Source organism: Primulina eburnea, chromosome 5 (genome assembly GCF_022965805.1).
Source record: "Primulina eburnea isolate SZY01 chromosome 5, ASM2296580v1, whole genome shotgun sequence".
NCBI classification, from domain to species: domain Eukaryota; kingdom Viridiplantae; phylum Streptophyta; class Magnoliopsida; order Lamiales; family Gesneriaceae; genus Primulina; species Primulina eburnea.
The window spans coordinates 4,819,226-4,841,105 of NC_133105.1; the positions used below are offsets into that span (position 1 = coordinate 4,819,226).

The 21,880-nt window shown below is 33.8% G+C and overlaps 1 protein-coding gene across 2 annotated transcripts; it reads left to right on the forward strand.

Annotated features, from left to right (window-relative positions):
- Positions 1 to 1,058: 1,058 nt before the first annotated feature.
- Positions 1,059 to 9,642, forward strand: LOC140832573 (uncharacterized). 2 transcript variants are annotated; one of them, XM_073196666.1, is made up of 10 exons: positions 1,059 to 5,358; positions 5,486 to 5,651; positions 5,745 to 5,895; positions 5,979 to 6,105; positions 6,349 to 6,423; positions 7,462 to 7,555; positions 7,745 to 8,015; positions 8,105 to 8,147; positions 8,223 to 8,326; positions 9,000 to 9,642. In XM_073196666.1, the coding sequence occupies exons 1-10, from the start codon at positions 1,119 to 1,121 to the stop codon at positions 9,321 to 9,323; spliced, it is 5,595 nt and encodes a 1,864-aa protein (XP_073052767.1). In that variant the 5' UTR covers positions 1,059 to 1,118; the 3' UTR covers positions 9,324 to 9,642. The 2 variants fall into 2 exon arrangements, with proteins under 2 accessions (XP_073052767.1, XP_073052768.1); XM_073196667.1 differs by having other exon boundaries at positions 5,979 to 6,072.
- The last annotated feature ends 12,238 nt before the right edge of the window (positions 9,643 to 21,880 follow it).

The following is a 21,880-nucleotide window of genomic DNA, read 5'->3' on the forward strand; positions in this document are numbered from 1 at the left end:
ATCGTAACCAATGGATTGTAGAACGATGTTGATCAAATTGTCAGTAATGATTAGATTTTTTTATAAAAGACTACTCATTATTTTGAGTGTTCTTTTAATAAAATTTTATTATGAACTTATAAAAATATTATTCATTAATATGTTGAATTGACATAAAGAATTGAAATTTTGATTTCAATAAATTGTATAGTTCATTTGTCGTTTTTCACAAATTAAATTGATTTAACTTTTAAGTAAGTAAAATTCATTTACATTCATAAATAAAAAAATAATTTAAAATTGAAGATGTTATCTATGTCCAATAATTATTTTAAAAAAATTAATAAAAAATAAGTCACAATTATAAACTACAAAATTAACATAATTCTATGAAAAAGTTTACAAAAGTCTACAAAAATCTTGAAAAAAAGTCTACAAGAGTCTATGAAATTTGTTTGACAATTCTATAAGATTCCATAAAAGTCAATAAAAATCCATCAACTCCAGAAAAGTCCATCATTTAAAAAAAGTCATTAAAAATCTTTGAAAGTGTAGAATGAATACAACCCCTAAGACATTTTATTGTCTAACACCGGTCGAAACGAAAGAGCTGAAAGTTCAAGTTCAAGAATTGTTGGACATGTGTTTTTTATATATCATTTTTAACTCTAAATATTGATCATGTCTATTCAAATCAGAAATATAAATTTGTGAAACTGTATAGACCTACTAAAAAAAGGAAAAAGAGAAGAATCACAACCATAATGTTATATTCATCCAATTAATAAAAGGTTTCAAACTCTTGTTATATTTTAATTTAATCAGGTTAATTTTTTCTAAATTCTGATAATGCTATTGATCCTCAAGATTTTTCTATGTTTTAATTTTGATGAAAAAAAAAAAGATTGGTTTAAAAACAAAAACGAAAATTAATTATTTAAAAAGATTGCTTCAACTTTATGTGGAGAGGCCCAACTGGCTTTCAAATCTTACACAAAGGCCCTCTACAGATTGTTTTGGGCCACTTTAGAAAGCCCAAAATACCAGCACCAGCTTAAATAGTCATTCGTTTCACACTGGTCTAAATCGAAAATTCCACATTCGGAAACAGAATTACTCCAAGACACGTAAATCTGCGAATGGATCTACCGCCGCGCTTCCGCCGTCATCCCAGGTACGGTAACGCTCCCCACCCGCCTCGTTTCGTTTATCACCATCTTACGCCGCTGCCCCCGCCGCCGCCGCCGCTCCTTTCGCCACCGCGTATTCTTCTCCCGCCGCTGCTTCCACAGCGTCACGATGGGCAACTCCCGTTCCCCTTACACTTCTCCTCTCCCCCATATATACCTATTCCGGAAAGATCCTATTTCCAGGAATTGGATCCGCTGAGAAAACCTTATCTTGATCGCTACCACGCTCCTCTGATACCACCTCCAGGTCAAGACAACTTACCTTTTCGAATCATTCATGATTATCCGCTGCGAGACTCAATCATAGAAGATCAGATTTTTCTTCGGGGGGGTTGTAATAATAGTTCCTATGATTTGCCCCGAACTTGGGACCGAGAATTGCCCTGTGGTTCGACGGAAGGTAATTCTATGATTTCTGAGTTGGGGCACCGCGATAGATACAGTAGTTCTAGGGTTTCTGGCATAGAAGCTCGTGACATGTGGTGGAAGGATGCGAACGCTGATGCCAGGAGGTGGGACAATGGGAGTCGTGAGTTGTTCTTTGGTAGAGAAGATGATGTTAGGAGATGGGACTGTGGTATCAATGGGGGTCGTGAGCTGTGCTTTGACAGGAACATTGATGCTAGGAGATTGGAACGTGTTATCAGTGGAGGTCGTGAGTTGTCCTTTGACGGGGATAATGATAGGATCAGGTTGGATTATGGTTTTAGTGATGGGATTTCTTTGCAACTAGAAAATAGACAGCAAGAATTTTTGGAGAGTAATTTGGGTTTGCATAGATGTAGTGGTAGGTTTGGGAGTGGGGGTGGTAAGAGACAGTTTCATAGGCCTAGGAAGATGAATAGAGTGCAAAAAAAGAGTGCTTTGCATAGGATTCAGTTAGGAAAAGCACGCAGAAATTACATTAGAGGTAAGAAAAATTTGAATAATTTGAGTAGCAGTAGTTTGAGAGGGAGAGATAAAAAGAACTTTGAGTTCTCGGAAACAATAACAAAGGATAATCGAGGGACTGAGCAGAGTCCTGTGGATCTTACGATCTCATTTAAGTCAAATTCTCTTGTGGCAAAGGCTATTTTAGCGCCATCAAGTCCAGTTTCTAAGGAGGGTATATGTTTGTCAACAAGGAATCAGAAGATTAGAAAAATTAATAATATGGCTGATGCAGGATCAGCCAACTCCAGTGAGGTTGTAACAGAACAAATGCCAGGATTCCAATCTGGTATTCTTTCTCCCCGAATAGAGCTGCCTGAAAACTTCGGTGTTTCTGGAAATGGAAACTTGACTGCGTATAAGCCTAACTTAAGCGAGGTTGTAACGGCACAAATGCCAGGATTCCAATCTGGTGTGCTTTGTCCTCAAATAGAGCTGCTTGAAAAGTTTAATGTTTCTGCAAATGGAGCTTCGAAAGACATGCATTCACATGGTTTAAATAATTTTACATCTGGCAGAAGACTTGGACGCAAACCAAAGAAAAAAAAAAGCAGAATGAAGATTTTGCATGAGGCCAGGTTGCAGTTGTCTGAGGACAGTGGTAAAATTGTTGATTTTGAAAGTTCCACTTTTAGTACATCTGATGCATCAAAGCTAAGTATAGCTTCAGATAAAGTAGACGTTGGCAGTGATACAATTAGGCCCTCCTTTTCGGATCAAAAGATGAAAAACACCAGTTTAAACATTTTATATGCTTCTCTGCAATTGTCTGATGATGTGAGTACTGAGTGCCCTGCCAAAGATGCTGATTGTGCAAACCAATTGGGAACCAATGAGATCACAGTTCATGCAGATGGATCATACTTAGCTAATGAAAACATTAGTGTTGAGTTACATGTAGGAAAATGGGGTTCTACATTGGATCTGGAGAAGAGCTCGCTTGATTCTAAAGATCTATTGACTAGTTTGGGTGCTGGCAGGGTGGATGGTATTAATGAGCAGCCTTTTCAGGATGGACTGGTGTTGTTTGAAAGTGCTTTTGACGAATTACCTTTCAAATGTGCATCTTCAGTTGAAGTTGAAGATATTGCTGGCTTGTCAAGGCATCGTGAAAGTAATATCCCCAAGGTTCAGAAAGACAAACACCTTTCTGCACATCACAAATATTTTGCTTCAGAGTGTGAAAACTCATCGTGTAAGGAGGTAGAGAATGTCGATTACGATAAGAGGTCTGCAGATATAAATTCAAAGGAATTCTTCCTGGAACCGGTAGCTATACCTGAAATTGAAGGTTATTGTTCATCAAACCCAAGGGATGCAAAAATTCCAGTGGCTGCTGCTGTTGCTGATTGTTCAAGCGTGAGTTTGGGCACTGCGACCAGGTCTAATTTTCTTTCAGCGGATCATAAAGGTACTGTAGCTGAAACTGGTATTTCTTTAGTAAAAACTGTTACCCAATCATGCAAAGATGGGGCCAATTTTTCCAATAAAAGTGGCTGTATCGAAGGAACTTTTGAGTCCAAGATTAAGAGGAAGAGGAAGAGGAAGGGGAAGGCTAGAGGTACTCAATTGGGTATATCTGATTCAAATGCTACCGAGCCCATTGATAAGGAGAGCTTTGTAGATGATGAACTTGCTAATCTTTTGGCAACTGATATTTCATCTGTCAAAGAAGCTGTTTTTCCTGGTGCTGCAGAAAATTCTGAGGTGAAATTCAGTTTAAAAGAAGGGACCTCTGTAGATGAAGATTCCCGCCCAGATGCTGTTGACTTTTCTGGAGATGGACCATTTCTTGGAAACACTAAGAAGAGGAAAGTTGTCAGCCCAAGATTGAGTTTTTCATCTTATTTGGTTGATGATTCCATTGGAGATTGCCTTGCTAGCAATGACTTGAAACTTGATCAGGTGTCTCTCAGACTAGCCGAACAGGATGCTGATCAAAGTGAAGAAACTCTTCCAGCCATGCACCTGGTAAGCACAGATGGTAGGGAAAACTTTTTTATTCCAGAGATGGATGACACCCTGGCTTATGGTGACAACAATGTTCATCTGAAGGATGACCTGTCTTTCATTGGAAACACTTTGTCAATGTGTACTAATGGAAGTGATTATCGTACTACTCAATCTGGCGATGAACTGGTGGCATCCGGCTTTGATACTCCACCCTGCATCAGTTCTCCTGAAGATTTACTTTCTCATACAGACTTCCATTCAGAAAGTGAAATGATTTTTGAGGGATTTCAATCATCTAACATAAAGCCTGTGTCTATACATTCTTCAACCTTCTCTCTCAGGAAACCTATAGAGAATGCAACTTCTGGCCACTTACAAACTATTGCGAAGGTCCCACCATCATTACCTCAGAAAACAGATAAAGTGCCCTCAAGTAAAAACAAACTGAACTCTTTGGTCCCTAACATTTTTGCTGGTCATGCTGCTTTTCACACTTCAAGGAAATTCCCATCTACTCATTTTACAAAATCAAGGACATGGCATCGAACCGATCAATTGTCCATCAATGTTGCTAGACCAACAATAAGGCCTTGTCCTCTTCCTCAAAAACATGCACCAAAGACGCCGAGGATTTCTCAGAGTTCATATGTTCGTAAGGGTAATAGCCTAGTAAGAAAACCTTCATCATCAGGCGTTGCTGCAGCTCATACTTCAAGTTCCTCAGTTTGTCCAACAAGGCCTTGTATGGATTATGTTAAAAAAAACCAAGTCAAGGTTAATACTCCATGTATACCGAGAATAGGGCAGGTAAATGCTTGTGAAAGTTCTCGGTCACTGCTCACAAATCATACTGGAAGATCGTTGAGAAGTGCATCGTGCCACTCGGCAGAGTCTTTACCTGTGACAAATTCCCTTGGAAGCGGTGGTCCTGCAAAAACTTTAGATACTTTAAAAGAGACTGTGAAGCCTTTTGAAATTCCTGAATGCCAAACTAGTTCAGGTAATAATTCAGACAGCCTGAGTACCCTTGTTAAAGAGAGCCTGGGGAAGAAGATATCGTATGTCAAGCGAAGATCAAATCAGTTGATTGCAACTTCTGATTCTAAAGATTTATCTACACCAGGCCTAGATAAGTCTCAAGCATCATTATCTGATGGCTACTACAAGAATAGTAAAAATCAGCTTATAAGAGTATCTTCAGAAAGTCATACCAGAAAAGGAGATTCAATGGAAGCTTTAAACTCGCACAGCCTTGGGTCTCAAACAATTTTACCTTCAAGTTTTGGCAAGCGACAGTCAAGTAAAGGTTTGTTTTACTCTTTCATTGTATATGAATTTGTGAAATTTTTATTTTCCCTGTTGACTTCTTTGTGGTTTCTTCCAAAACTTTTGTATTTATTGGACATGGTTATTATTTTTGTTACTTGTCACAGGTTTTTCCAAAACGTACAAATTGTCCAAATTGCCATTGGTGTGGAATTTAAATGGTGCTCAATTGCCAAACAAAAGTAGCAATTCGTTAGGACCTCGCAAAGTGTGGCCATATTTGTTTCCATGGAGAAGAGCTACATACAGGAGACGTTCCTTGCCCACAATCAGGTGCACTGATAGCTAGTTCATCTTTCTTTTTGCGATATTTCTATTTTATTCCCTGTGGGTAAAACTAATGCATACATGCTAACGTTTCTGCAGCCAAAAATTGCTTCTATCAAGTAAAAGAGGAGCCATTTACACGAGATCAACTCATGGCTATTCTCTCAGGATTTCCAAGGTGTTGAGTGTTTGTGGCCGTAGTTTAAAGTGGTCAAAATCAATTGAGAGGAGTTCAAAGAAAGCTAATGAGGTTTGTTGAGCTACTTGTGTACAAGTACTCCTGGATTGAGGTCTTCATTCATATGGATGATAGCGTTCATGTCTTATCTACAGGAAGCTACACGAGCAGTTGCGGCAGCTGAGAAGAGGAAAAAAGAAGAAAAGGGTGCTATTTCCGTTCTTTCAAAGCGCAGAAATCATGTTTTTCGTAAGTCGGTTGTTAATGTAAAGCTGTGTCCAGGTACGCCACTCTGCATTCCTGGTGTGGCACATCCAGTATTCACAATCTACTTAATTTGAGTGAAATAAAGAATTTAGTTATCCATGACTGTCCATATGCATAATCTCCTTGTTTCTGGTCTCTATTTCATTCATCCTTCGACCCTAATTAATATGATACATCTAAGATTCTAGTGTTATTTGATTGTTTCGCGTTGATTGTCTCTCGGAGTGGATAACAGTTGGTATACAATTACATGAACAGGGGAACGGATATTTCGTATTGGTTCTGAGCGATACAAAATGGATCCGTCAAGGAGGAGTCTTCACAGGATTACAGGTGTTCTGCTGACAATGAACACATTTGTATCTGTTGTTTTCGCTCACATTGAATAAAGGCTTGTTTTAATTCTTAGTTAGATTGTACAAGTTAACCCAATTTTCATTTGTTTCCAATTTACATTTCGATTGGTAATTCATTGTTAAATTGGCAACATGTTGCTTACCTTTTCATTTACACTGCCATAGTCGAGTTTCTCAAGTTCCAATTTTTCTGTTTGACTGGAAAAAAATGTCTAATTCATTAGATTAGTTTGTTGTTGGCACCTTGATAGTAGAAATTAGGAACATGACATGTGGCTGTGAAGACTCTGCAAAATCATGATCAGTTATGCTGATTATGGCTTCACACTACATTTATTCTCCATGAATTCGCCTATAAGTTATATTGTTTTTATGTCTTCAAAACTGTTTTTTGTTTATTGCATTCAGTTTGTGCTCATTTAATATCAAAATTTTTTTAAAAAAATAGTGATGCGCGGGGAATAGTAGAGGGTAATGTCAGGGAGAAGGTTATGTTGTTATGACATCCCTGCACATGTGGAACCTATATTTGATTTTTTCCATTAGTTTCAGTTGTCTTGTTACCTGTACTGCAAAGAGCATCAAGAAATTTTCGATTGCAATTGACATAATTATCAAGGTACTGGGCACCCGTGTTGATTTCTCTCTGGGGACTGTGTATGTATTAGCTCACAATGGAGGATTCAATCACTTGGGGTTTTGTGCACTGATGGGTGTATTATAGCTTATGGTGACAAGAATAGGGACTTGGATGTTGCTACAATGTACTCATATTTTGAGATTTGGCCTGACTTATAATTTCTTTACATGGTGTTACCAATCTGTATACTGCATCATTAAATCCATCTGTTAGATTGATGAGGGTGGATATATACCTTTTTTCACTCTTGAAACAAGTTAGCTCTTTACTATGGTCCCTTATGTATCCCTACCAGTATTTCCTATGTGGCTTACATTTGATGTAATTAATTTTCGGAAATTGAGCATGTAACCCCTTTCTCCATGTTTTATGCAGAAGAGGAAGAACCATCACCTTCGGATGTTCTCCAATCTGAGAATAATTTTAAAAAATCTTATGTTCCCAGGAGATTGCTTATTGGCAATGATGAGTAAGTTCCCCAAAGGCAATATTTATGTGTGAAACTTATAGTCTGCTGAAGAATCACTTGAAACTTAAATTTGAACCATAACCATTAAGTTATAGCTTTAAAGCTATAATAAGTTATCTTAGTGACAGATGGTGACTCTGTAAAGCAAATTTGGTTTATACTGTAACAAGTGTGTTGACCTATGTTTAGATATGTTCGAATTGGTACTGGTAACCAGCTGGTTAGAGATCCAAAGAAACGAACTCGTGTACTGGCGAGCGAGAAAGTTCGATGGAGTTTGCGTACTGCAAGATTGCGATTGGCTAGAAAGAGAAAATATTGTCAGTTTTTTACTAGATTTGGAAAATGCAACAAGAGTGATGGAAAATGCCCTTACATCCATGATTTCTCTAAAATAGCGGTCTGCACTAAATTTCTGAATGGTTCGTGCACCGACAGTGACTGCAAATTAACTCACAAGGTATTACATGATTTGTCTTGAGCTGCTCAGCATGTGGAATTTCACTTTCCTCTTGAATAAATATGATGACAACAGCATCCATCATACAGGTTATTCCTGAGAGAATGCCAGATTGTTCTTACTTTCTGAAAGGTGAGTCTTGGTGTATTTTATGTGTGTCAAAACGATGTTTCAAGGGGATAAAGCTCTCATTCTTTTCCTTTTCAGGGTCATGCTTTAATGAAAATTGTCCCTATAGACACGTCAATCTGAATTTTGAATCCTCGATTTGTAAAAGATTTCTCAGGGGTTACTGCGCAGATGGGAATGAGGTATATAGCTTGTACTGGTTTTTAATCTTTTAATTAAGCCTGTGAGCAGTTGCAAAACACCGAAATGGGTTATGTGGCTCATCCCTTTTATGAATCTTGCATCACGGTTATTGATCGTGTGTACGGCACAGGTTGTCTGGCTACGGTCTTTGTTCTGGTTTTCACAAAAATGGAAAAAAAAGTGTATGCAAAAACAAATAAATTATCAGAGAGTGAACTTCATAGAATATTTTGAAGTGAAGTGATTTTCTTTTCCATATCACCGAATTTTTTTTGGGTGCACTGGAGGTTCTTTCCGCATGGTTTCTGATTTTTAATGTTTGGTTTCATGTGCACTGTTTGTAAGCAGTGTTATCTTTGCGTCTTCTTTTTGAAACACGTCCTTCTTGGTTTTGATCGTGAATTTTGTGGTTCAACAATGGGATATGTTGATCCTTGATGATTAGTTGTGTGTTGATCCTGAAGAAAAGGTTGCCTCTTGAATTTTGAGCCTGTAAGGTGGCCAATTTCGTGAGAAAGAGATATGGTCTACTGCCCATAATCGGTGAAGCTGCAACATCTGTTACCTGGTTTATTTGTAATTTTCAAGATTCCACCAAATCACACACCTCATGAAGCACACTGCCGCACTGATCTTAAATCTTGTGAATGGATGATTTCCTCAAACTTGCAGTGCCGGAAGAAACACACCTATGTCTGTCCTGCTTTTGAATCTACTGGTACCTGTCCACGATCATCTATGTGCAAGCTCCACCATCCTAAAAAGAAGACAGAAAAGAAACCTGAGAGCGAGCAAAAGATCGTGAGAGGTCGATACTTTGATGGAGGGCTCATCGATGCTGCTGAATGCAGTATGGCTACTGGTGAGAAGCCTCCTGCAGAAGGTGAGGATGACATAGTTTGTGAAGAGGGAAAATACCCAGATTACATTAGCTTGGACATCAGTAATGATGACCCCGGAGATGAGTATCTTATGACAACTTGCAATATGCACTAGTAGAACATATGAAGCTCATTTCGCCTCGCCTCGTTCCCTATGCTAGATTTGAGTCGTGACTATTGCCTTCGTAGTTTTGCTTGTGGTATATGCTCTTGCCCCAGATATTTTTCTTTTTATTTTTTGTTTCCTTCTCTTTTTTCTTTCTTTTTCACAGCTTCAACGTAGGATATATAGGTTAGTTTTAGGGTAGATGTAGGATGATGTACATGGATTGTAAGAAACACGGAGCAAATGAGAAGTTGGGTTTCTAAATCTTATTTTAGTGTGAAATTTGAACCAATTAAATTTATGTAATGAATAAAGTAATGTGGCCTGACCTAACTCTATCAAAGATCGTCTTATTATTTATCTGCACAAATGAATGTAAGCCATTTAATCGTTCACATTATTGTCCAAGTAAAGCACGTTCATTCAAAGTTTTATAATATAGAGAGTGGGTTGTGTGGGATATATTATACATGTTTCATGTTGTGTCCAATAATTATGTTTTGTTGAGTAAACAATCAAAACATGACATTTGGATTGTTGTACAGTTTAAAATTTTGAGTTTCATTCTTATAACATGAGATATATTATACATGTTTTATGTTGGGTACAATAATTATGTTTGTTGGGTTGATAAATCACAACGTGACGTTTGGCTGTTGTATGTTATAAAAAATTTGAATTTTATTATTATCCTCAGCTATAACGTTCGATAAAATGGAAAACGTTCAATCATAACCTGAAAATTTGACGCAAAGAAGAAAAAGATAAAAGCAATAAAACTGCAATTTTCTCATTAAAATATACTAAATCGAATTATAAAAAGGTGAGGGCATACAAGATAAATGTATTTTGGAATGTATTTCAGATGAAATCAAATGTATGAAGGTATTTACATGGAATAGTCTCATGAATCTCACTTAAGTAACCTTTCTTGCAAAAAAATTCTATGCGAGAATTGCAATTTTGTGGCAAATACAACGGGATTTCTTAGAAGATAAAGACTTCTACAAATTTTGTTTTTTATAATTTATGCATGAAGGCTGGAAATTAGCTTTAATTTGAAGCCAATAGCTTAAAAGAAAACTCATATACTATAATTTTAGTGTCAACACAACATAAATGTAAAGTATAAATAATTTAAAGAATGTTGATAAGATGAATCGAACTCCTAACAATCTTACGGATACATTAATTTATTTACGACTAATTAAATAGCATATAACTTAATTACGCTCTTCATCTATGTCGTCAGACTTGTATTTACTCATTTTCATGCACGAAGTTTCTGGAAGCATTATTTAACTTACAATTTGTTAAATATTAGTTCTAATTAAACAAGAAATAGTAATAAATTGGGAGGGTCATATCGTTGAAAGTGGGGGCATATTCAAATCTTAGACTTTTGGTAATAATAAATTTATTGTGAATGAAACAAATTATCTTCTAGTCAAGTACGTCGTAAAATTCGTTGAAAATGCATGAGATTTCAACTTAAAGAGACGTTCCGTAGCTGTAGATATTACCCGCAAATATACTTAAAAAAAAGATTAATTAATTATGGTCACAACCCTTTGTATGTCTCACAACTTTGAAATTCTGTTGTTTTGATTCAATAATATTAATGAAATTCTCAAAGAAATTTCCACAAAGTCACGGACCTCCTCGGTCAATTTACTTTGACGAACAATATTTACAAGAAACCAGGGTTTCACGAGAGACCGAAAAATGGGTCTTTGAAGATCATCTTACTTTTGATGTTTAGAATTAGCTAGCCCTAATTAATGTTCATTGATCAAGTCGATGAAAAAAAATCCAACTTTTTCTTACAAACCCATAAGTAGTTTTACCTAGAAAACTATGTTAGCTCTTCGACGTTACGTGTAATATAGCTTATTAAATGGTTAAGGAATTTTGTTTAGTACTAGGTTTACGGATGGTTTCACCAGCCAGCTGTTGTTTGGTAGGTCCTCTGAAATTAATTTTAGTTACATTACTCTGAGATACTTGTTGAATATACATTTAAAGGACCGATGAGGTGTAGTGGCATCAAGGTCCCAAACAAGGACTAGGTCTCGAATTCGAGATCCAATTACAACAATCTCCTCCTCCGACTCAATATACACACATACACACATACATACATACTCAGTCTTTCATGCATGAAAGGAGCATACAAAATATAGGACTAATAACTTCCACATATATATATTAACTAAAAAAATGATGAATTCCATCTAGAGCATTCACATTTGTAAATTATGAACAAATGAGCTCTCTACTTCGGAGAAATCTCTCACAGAAATAAATTTTGCAATTTCATTTTAATATATAAATATATATATTTTTCAAAAAGCTAGGTTCTCTATAAATACCGCTTCAGACCTTGCACATTGAGAGAGTAACCCAAAGCAAATACAAGCAACCAAAACCAAAATAAAGAATCAAAACTTTTGTGGGATCAAATCGAGACGTGTCGAAATGAATCCTAATAATGGAGAGAGTAGCAAGCATGTATCTGGGAAGAAGGGAAGCGTTATTCCAAAAGAGAAGGAGCATGTTTCCACAAAGATGGGGAAGAAAATAGCTGAGTATGGAGAAAAGGCTGTTAAGTCCGCCGTCGATGCTGTCAAAACTCAAAAGAACAAGGGCAAAATAAATCCTCAAGATCAAGACTAATATGTAATATTGCACTTGAAATGTATGTATGTATAAATCTTGTGTCTAGACAACAAAAGATATATCTATCTAATAACGTCTTGTAGTTAATGTGCATGTTTGACATTGGTTTCATGATTTATTGTGTTTGTTGTATTTAGGTATGTAGTGAAGTTGTATGTAATAATAATACAGCAAGTTGATTATTTCATGCACGTAGTTTTAGTTTTGACTGCACATTTTTGGAGGGGTGAGAAAATTTCTTGCATCTTCTAATAAGTAATAACAACGTAGGTTTATCTTTAAGACAATGATATGCGTCATTTGAAAATTAATGAAATTCGGATTCATGCACTAAAGCAGATAGCATATTAAATTTAGGGATCGAAAATTGCACTTTTGCAATTGCATTTTGTCTCTTTACGATATATTTGTATTACATCTATATTATCAAATTTTAATTTGTCATAGTTAGTCTTTTTTCTGATGTGGTGCTAAATGAAATCAATGTGCCACCGACATGTTTAGTGTCACATTAGCCAAGGCCGGCCCTTTCAAAGGGCAAACTGGGCCCATGCCCAGGGCCCCATTTTGATGGGGGCCCCAAATTTTTTTAATATATATATATATATATATATATATATATATATATATATATATATATATATATATATATATATATATATATATATATATATAATAGTATTGTGACCCAAATAATTACTTTAATTATATTATATATATAATAAGACCTAATTAATATGATAAAAAAATTATAACAGCAGCATTTTCAATACTCAAATCGTAAGACTCAATTTTCGATTTCGGCGGATGAAGCTATACGATCTGACCAATCTCTAACCTCCATTCCAATTGTCTTCTATCATCTCAATTTTGTTTCAGTACTCATCGTTGCCCCTCGTCATCCCTTAGTAAATTTTTTATCGTCGAAGATTAGAGGTATCGATATTGCTCTTTTGGAGTTGAGAAGTAGATTTGAGCAATTGAATAAGTTTGAAGAGATGTTTGGATTTCTGTTGGATGGAAAACAGTTAATGGCATTGGATGAAGATTATTTGAGAAAATGTTGTGTGAATCTTGAATCTGCTTTGAAAAAGGATGATGCATCTGATATTGATGCTCATGATCTGCTTTTAGAATTACAAATGTTGCAAGAGATGCTACCTCTTGAAGCTTACGACACAAATAAATCTTGGACATCCATTAAAATTTTGGAGTTTGCATTGAAAATGGATGTTTTTCCTACAGTTGTGGTTGCGTATCAAATTTTATTGACTATTCCTGTTACCTGTAACTGTAGCATCAGCTGAGAGAAGCTTTTCCAAGTTAAAATTAATGAAATCTTATTTGAGAACCACAATGAGTCAAGAGAGATTGAATAGTTTGGCGATCCTCTGCATCGAAAAAGACATACTGGAGGATATCTCATATGACGACATAATTGATGACTTTGCTTCAAAAAACGCAAGAAGTGTGCGTTTTAAATAATATTGATTGTTGAATAAATTATTTTGAGAAATTATGTAAACATTTTTCTATCTGTAGTTTTTTTATTTACACATTTTGGTTTACTTTGATTTTGCTATTCAATTTTTTTAATATACATTTGAATTTCGAATCAATACAAGAGAACCATATTATAAGTTTCGCCCAGAGCCTCTTTTTTCTTAGGACCGCCCCTGACATTAGCACTACCAAAAAAAATGTGTCAAAAATCAGAAGATACAAAACTAAGACTAAAATTCGATAACGTAGAATATCTAAATCACAAAAAAAAAAAAAAGCATACAAGATCAAAAATGCAATTTTCACTTAAATTTGTGAACAAGGTTAATGAGATTAATTATTATATTCTTGAATTGAAATATGCAAATAAAAGTTTATTATATGAATATTCAAGAATCGCAAAATAGTTTAATATTCAGGTGCGAACAATTACACATAACCGCGTTGCTAATATGTGTGGACGCATTTAAATAAGAGTGAAATTTATGTGAATGTGCATATGAAATTAATGGCAGTTTGATTCAATATTACTTCGAATTGCCATAGAAATTACTAATAAATTATTATTAATGCATATATAATTTTTGAAAAAAAATATAATTTAAATTTGTTTTTAATTTTCCACGTCATTGCGATAAAATATAAGCATTCAATCGTGTAATAACTAACAAGTCTCTGTAAGAGAAATCTGCAAACAATTGTAGTGGTCCTGCATACAGGTACATGCCGAAAGAGTTAGACATTTTTGGTTACACAACTTGTCTTGTTTTTAATCAATTCACAATTTTCCACGAATATTCACTTTGCAATTTTAATTAGCCAATTTTCATCATATATACTACCAACGTGAAATCGAAAAACGATGATGTGTTACCTAATATTGAGCATCTATTGGATGTTATAAATATATATCGATTAAACTTAAAAAGAAAATTTAAATTTAATGGACTAAAATCCTATTTTGATCGATAACATGACCAAAATGAATAATGTGGACGTTTATAAGATCAAAAATATCATTTTTCGAGACTCTTTTGATGGACAAAATTAGTATTATAAAATATTAACTCTAATATCAGAAACTTCGTGCAAATTAGCAATTAGTATTTTATTTTTATTTAATAAATTCACCCCTAAAGCTTAATTTGGTTCTTTGGTCGTCCAACCCTCGGAAATTATTTGTACAAATCTACAATTTTTATTTTTTCTTTTAAAATAATGTTGGTAGTTTCAAACATAATTACTACCCCTTCACGCATTAATTATACAAAGCAACACATTGAATTATAGATGCATTTACACACATGTACATATGTTGCATTACTTATATCTATAAAAGTCAAGTTTTCATAGAAACTACTCCCAAATCAATTAGTTTCTTTGAAAATTTTGGATTCGATCGAACAAGAAAAAAAATCGAATTTTTTTTGACTAAGTACTTATAAGTTATGACCGATTCCATTTGAGTTCAAGACTTGACGAATGAGCTAGCTAGGCACGATCGACGATCTAAATCGAAATTAAGCCATTAATACATTTTCCTTGGAATTTTCTTGTTCATATCATAATGACAATAAAGGTCAAAAAAACTTATTCGAAGCTCGTCCAAGAAATTTGACGACAAGAATTTGTTATATCCACAATATATATGTGTGTGTGTGTGTGTGTGTGTGTGTGTGTAATTGCATTAAAATAATCTAAATTGCATTAAATTGAAGGACATGAATGCCACACATGATTTTAAACACCACGATATTGAACGTATTTTGGAGTGTATATGACATAATTACACTCTTCATCTGTATAATCAGAATTGTAATTACTAGTTTTCAAGAAGTTTCTGGAATCTTTAATTAATAGTTTGTCAAATATAAGTGTTAATTAAACAAGAATAACAATAGAAATATATTAGGGCTTGAGAAGGTAATATTGATATTAAAATTGTTAGACTTTTACCTCAAAAATTATATATGTTAGCTCTTGGACGCGACGTTACATGTATTATAACTTTCTAAACGAGAGTGGGATTAGTTTGTAAACATATTATTATGAGAAATTAATCTAACTACATTAAAATTAATTTTTAAATTTGTAATTAATTACTATGATAAGGAAATGAGTATGTGATCATTAAATGATTTTTTTTGTTTATCGGTGAAGTGTTTAGAATGAGTGTTGAATAAACACTTAAGACTTTATACTTTTTTGTTTCTGAAAAAGTCTGCTTTTGACCTTGGCAAAAACTTGTGTGAGACGGTCTCACGGGTCGTATTTGTGAGACGGATCTCTTATTTGGGTTATTCATGAAAATGTATTATTTTTTATGCTAAGAGTATTACTTTTTGTTGTGAATATGGCTAGGTTTGACCCGTCTCACAGATTAAGATCCGTGAGACGGTCTCACATGAGACTCACTCTTTGACCTTTTTAAGGAGTTAGAAGTTGGTCTCATTACTTGAAAGTGTAGTAGACTACTTGATAAGTGCGAAATTAGTTCACAACACTTTAATGAAATTAAAAACAGTAGAAAGTAAGGTGGCATAAGGCTTGTTTCTGGAAATTCGAAGGATAAAACTCTTCTACATCTCTCATGTTTTTTTCCTAGAATGTATCACTATAAGCCTTTGTTTGATAAATATTTATACAAACTTACTTCAATATGTCTTACCTTTTCCTAATGAAATTCCTAGTATTACAACTCAATACTTTAAGAAATCTTATTATGGCAGGGAAAGACTCTTTCTTCATATTAATAATACTTACGTTTACTGTAGATATAACAATAAAGAATTTGAATAAAAGTAGTATCGACGATCTTCTGAATCTGATAAGACTTTAGAGCGCGTGCTGGCTTTTCTGAGGCTTTGAATATGCTTAAAAAGCTTGAGTCTTTTAGATTGATGATTCACACAAAAATTCAGAGTTTGAGAGTTCTTTTGTAAACCCTCGATAAACCTTATTTAGTTGATCTTCAACGTTCAAATTAGAACAGTTTTTTCATCCGTTACGAGTACCGAAACCCAAGAGTATACTTGTTATTTGTTTCTATACTCAAAATGATAATGAACTGTAAATGATATTGTACGTCACATTTAATGAGATTTAATAAAGTGTATTTCTGTCTATACAAAACAATCATATTAAATAGAGACATCATCTGATAAAAAATACAACAAAATGAATATCTCAAGTCTCATATGGTTTGATGTATCCCGATAAGTCAACTTTTCAGCATAAGAAACTTAACGTAATGGCTTTTGTTTTAATTTTTCAGAATTTTAAATGTCTGTTAATCGAATTTCAGCTATTTTTTTTTAGGTGTGTTCTGGTTTTCCTCAAGTTCTGTGAGTTTTATTTTTCTTTAAGTTACACATCACCACAATTAAAATATCATTAACAGATTTTAAACCTAAAGATGAGCTCATTATTATTTAGTGTGAATGATAAAATAATCATTGGTTGCATAACCCACACTTAAGTTATACACCAAGCTTCATATAATTAATTAAACACTGCATAAATTATATTATGTTTAATGTATTTTTTTATCACTTGTATCACATATCCATATTATTTGATCATCTTATCCTACGTACGAAATAGTAGAAATTTATACTCCATCTTGAGAATTCTATAAACAGAGGACATATCTATCTTGAAGTACAATCTCATTTTATGTTCTAAAAGTTCTACTGTTTTCAGAGTATATATCTGATCAGGTTATCACTGATTTGAGCGTCAGAGAGTTTTCATCTTTTATTTCCCCGGCTCCTCAACATTTTTCCGTGATGCAGATGGATGACCCCCTAAGTTTACTTATTAGAAGCACAGAATGATCATATATTCACTTGAACTATTTTTTCACATAGATTAACTAGTCACCCAGATCTTAATTTCAAATAACTTATTTACTTGCTGCATCAATTACTTCGTTATTCAAACATATTTTTTTCAATCAATAAAATTAGAGTAAGGTTTTATGTCATATATATGGAGGGTTCCCCACACGCCGAATGTTGTCTGGTCGGTCCTCTGAAATTAATTTATACTACGTTACGCTGTAAGACTTGATTAATATACGAAAGTTGGTCCCCTCAAAGAGTTCAAATTAGCTTAATTTCCCCAATATTTCATGCAACAAATTTATACCAATCAAAATGCACATTCATCTACACACACACACACACACACACGAAATGTTGGCACATACGTAGGGAGTATTCAAAAAATATAGGAATTAATTAATCAGTTCCACATTATGATATTATTTAAAAAAAAAAATAAACCGATAATTTTCATCTACCACTTCTGTAAATTGTGAACAAATGAGCTGAATACTTCTGAGAAATCTCATAGAAATTAATTAAATTCGCAATTTCATTTAAAATATATATATATATATATATATATATATATATATATATATATATATATATATATATATATATATATATATATATATATATATATATTTTGAAAAAAAATATACTAGCGGGTTATCTATAAATACCCCTTTACACATTGCAAATTACACATTGAGAGAAAGTACCTCAGAACAAATACAAACTATACCAAAATCAAAAGAAAGAAGCAAATAATTTGTTTGCTCAGATCGATCGAGAGGCGTCGAAATGGATCCTAACAATGGAGAGAGCAGCAATTTGTATGGATCTGGGAAGAAGGGAAGCGTTATTCCAAAAGAGAAGGAGCATGTTTCCACAAAGATGGGGAAGAAAATAGCTGAGTATGGAGAAAAGGCTGTCAAGTTATATATATATATATATATATATATATATATATATATATATATATATATATATATATATATATATATATATATATATATATATATATATTTCATTTATAAATCTTGTGTCTAGAGATTGGATAATGTTTTGTCATGTGCATGTGTCATTTGGTTGCATGATTGATTGTGTTTACGTTGTATTTATATTTTTAGTGATCATTTAAATGTAATAAATACAGCAAGTTGATTATTTCAAGTGGTTTTAGTTTTTATGGAACTTTTTTGAAGGGATCACGAGAGAATATCTTCTAGGATTACTTTAAGACAAAGATATGTGTCATTTGAACATTGAAATTTGTATTCATGCCCTCAAGGGCTTAATTTCCCCATCTTTCATGCAAGAATTTTATATAAATCAAAAGGCTAATTTCATTATTGATCTTTTTCTTTATCGGAGTCTATCGTGTTTTCTGATCATAAAAAGACCGAAAATGAAAGTAAATAAAATTTAAAGAATCAAAAATGAAAACAATAAACAAGTTACATGGCTAAAATCGAATATTCGCCATAACAAGACCGAAAATAGAAAGAAAAAAAACATACAAGTTACAAGACTTAAAATATAAATTCAACGTTAACATGATCAAAAGTGGGAAAAAAAAATACAAATAACTGGACCAAAAATGTGTTTCTCCCTAAAGATTAATGTACCGAAACCAAAATTTGAAAATTTAGTAGAATAAAACTCAAAATTGAACTAGTTAATAGACTAAAAAAAACTGTTGCCCCATATTTTAATTTATTGTAGTAATGTGTTAAACAACAGTAATAATAGTAGTAATATATAGATTGAAACTTAATTTCCAAACTTTTAACAGTAATTATATATATTGTGAACAAAATTAAACAAATTCTCGTCCTAAGTCAAGTAAGTCAAATTCGTTGGAGCTTCGAATAGGATTTTTTGACTTTCTATTCCCATTAGTATATCAACAAGAAAATGCCAAGAAAACGTGTTAGCTTAATTTCGACTCGGATCGACACTACCTACCACATTCAGTCTTGACCTAAAATGGAATTCATGTTGTCGTCACAACCTTATAAATGGTTAAAATAAAAAAAATTTATTATAAGGTTAAAATAAAAAAAATTTAATTTTTAAATTTTTTCTTGTTCCGGTTCAACAATTTGAAAATGCCAAGGTTGATTTGCCTCGTCTAATCTTACTTTGCTAGCTATAAAGTCCACTATTTAATCAAGTTGACGAAAGAAATTAATTCAAAACATTTTTTCCCATATATATATAATCTAAAGGAGTTAATTTAGTAGGTTTTATCGAGGAGTAGGTTTGTTGTGAGACAGTCTCATGAATCTTTATCTGTGAAACATGTCAACTCTACCGATATTCACAATAAAAAGTAATAATTTTAGCATAAAAAGTAATACATTTTCATGGATGACCCAAATAAGATATCTGTCTCACAAAATACGACCCGTGAGACCGTCTCGCACAAGTTTTTGTATTTATCGAGATTGTTCAATATCATAAAAAAACTAGACTAAGTCAAACTTTATTTAATGTTGTTTAATTGATCAATTAAGTACGAGAATAATCCAAGTCTTCTCCTCCCACGCGCCGACGTGATTTATCTGATATGAATATAAGTCAGAGCTACGCTGCGTGAGACTCGAATTGGTAGTAGTTTGAGACTTGAATAAAATCTCTCTCTGTTCAAAGCTTCATTTGTCTCCAGTCTTCATGCATGTATTATACGACACACATCGGGATCGGCTGAGTTACTAATCATCCTTTTGTGAGTTTTTATGCCTATGATGAATTGTAATTTGTGGCAAAATACTATGGGATTTCTTAGAAGAGAAGATATTTTTATTCATGTTTTACAAAAGTGATTGTTCTAGATATATATACAAAAATAAATGTAGGGTGTATGCAGGGACGGAGCCACCCCAAAGGCTGGGGTGGGCTCCAGCCCAGGCTAGATTTTTGGGCCTACTAAAAAATATGGATGGATTAACGACGGTTTACTACATCCGTCGCTAAATTTTTTGAATTCATTAAAAATTTTAGCCCATAATCCATACTACAAAAAAAAAAAAAAAACGGATGGATTCGCGACGGTTTTACTAAATCCGTCGCTAAAATTACGACGATTTTGTTTTAACCGTCGCTATATAGCGACGGTTGAGTACAAACCGTCGCTGATCAGCGACGGTTTAATCAAAACCGTCGCCGATCTAAATCGGCGACGGTATTTGGAAAAGCTGTCGCTAGTAGGGACCCTTAGTGTCCGTCGCAACTAGCATTCAGCCCAGCCTCAAATTATTTCCTGGCTACGTCCCTGTGTGTATGTGTGGGTAAATGTATTTAAAATCCTAGTATTATTTTGTATAGTTGATGGAAGAAGGCTATAAATTAGGTTTAAAACGGGCGACGTTAGTTTGAAAGAAGAAATCAAAATATTTTAGCATCACACAGCCAAAGAGGGAAGTATAATGATTTTCCGAGAGTTTTACCAAAGAGGTCGGCAAAGAACGTCGTCCATAACTTTATGGTTCAGTTTTTAATAAAATAATATATTATTTTGATTTTGATTCTTAACCTATGTAGTCAAACAATTATGTACTTGCTAATTTTCATGAAGCTTCTGATCATATCTATAATTTGATAAACATAGTTGAGAATGCAACTAAAGTTATCAAAAGGTAGATCATAGGTAAATAAGATGAAATGATATCTCCATTGATAATGAGACATTTTGGGTGAAGTTCAAAAACAAAATCATTAGAGTTTAAGCTCAAAATAGACTATATCATGTCGTTGTAAGACATTGAGTTTCATTACATTATAAGTGGTATCAAAGTCATGATATAGATCGAGCGGTGTGGGTGGAATCATGGATACTTGGCATCACTTATGGTCTAGATCGAGCAATGTTGATGGAATTCTTGGATACTTATACGAAAGAGGTGAGAACTTGCATTAAATCTGTGATCAGTTCTCGTGACAGATGGTAGGTACTCCAAGCCTTTCACCTAAGACGTGTGCTTCCAACACAGTAAAGAAGAGAAAACAAAATGATGAGAGTTTATATCAAAGTGGACAATATCATATCATTCATGGAGATATCCGGATTCCATTACGCTAAAATCATCAATAATTAATTGATTGTGATAACTGCATGCATATTCTTTCACCCCAAAATAAAACACAGAGCTAGCTATATACCAAAATCAAACGAAAGAAGCAAAATTTAATTTGTCGAAATGAATCCTAACAATGGAGAGAGCAGAAAGTATGGATCATTTGGGAAGCAGGGAAGCGATATTCCTAAAGAAAGGGAGCATATTTCCACAAAGGTGGTGAAGCAAATAGCAAAATATGCAAAAGAAGTCGGAATTCTGCTGTCGATACTGTCAAAACTCACTAGAGCGAGGGTAAAACATATCCACAAAACGAATAATTAAGTTGATATATAATGCATTTGAATGTTATAAATATTGTATGATATATATCTATCGTGTATAGATTAACCAAAGACAAATCAATTATCAAGTTGTTGGCATAGGCTGTAAATGAGAATTCGACTCAGAGTATATCAGATGCTACGTTTTTTTT

Excerpts from the sequence above, each read along its gene's own strand:
- LOC140832573 (XM_073196666.1), top strand. The coding sequence starts at position 1,119 with ATGGATCTACCGCCGCGCTTCCGCCGTCATCCCAGGTACGGTAACGCT. Across the intron at positions 5,896-5,978 it reads GTTCAAAGAAAGCTAATGAG|GAAGCTACACGAGCAGTTGC; the intron begins GTTTGTTGAGCT and ends TCTTATCTACAG. Across the intron at positions 6,424-7,461 it reads GAGTCTTCACAGGATTACAG|AAGAGGAAGAACCATCACCT; the intron begins GTGTTCTGCTGA and ends TGTTTTATGCAG.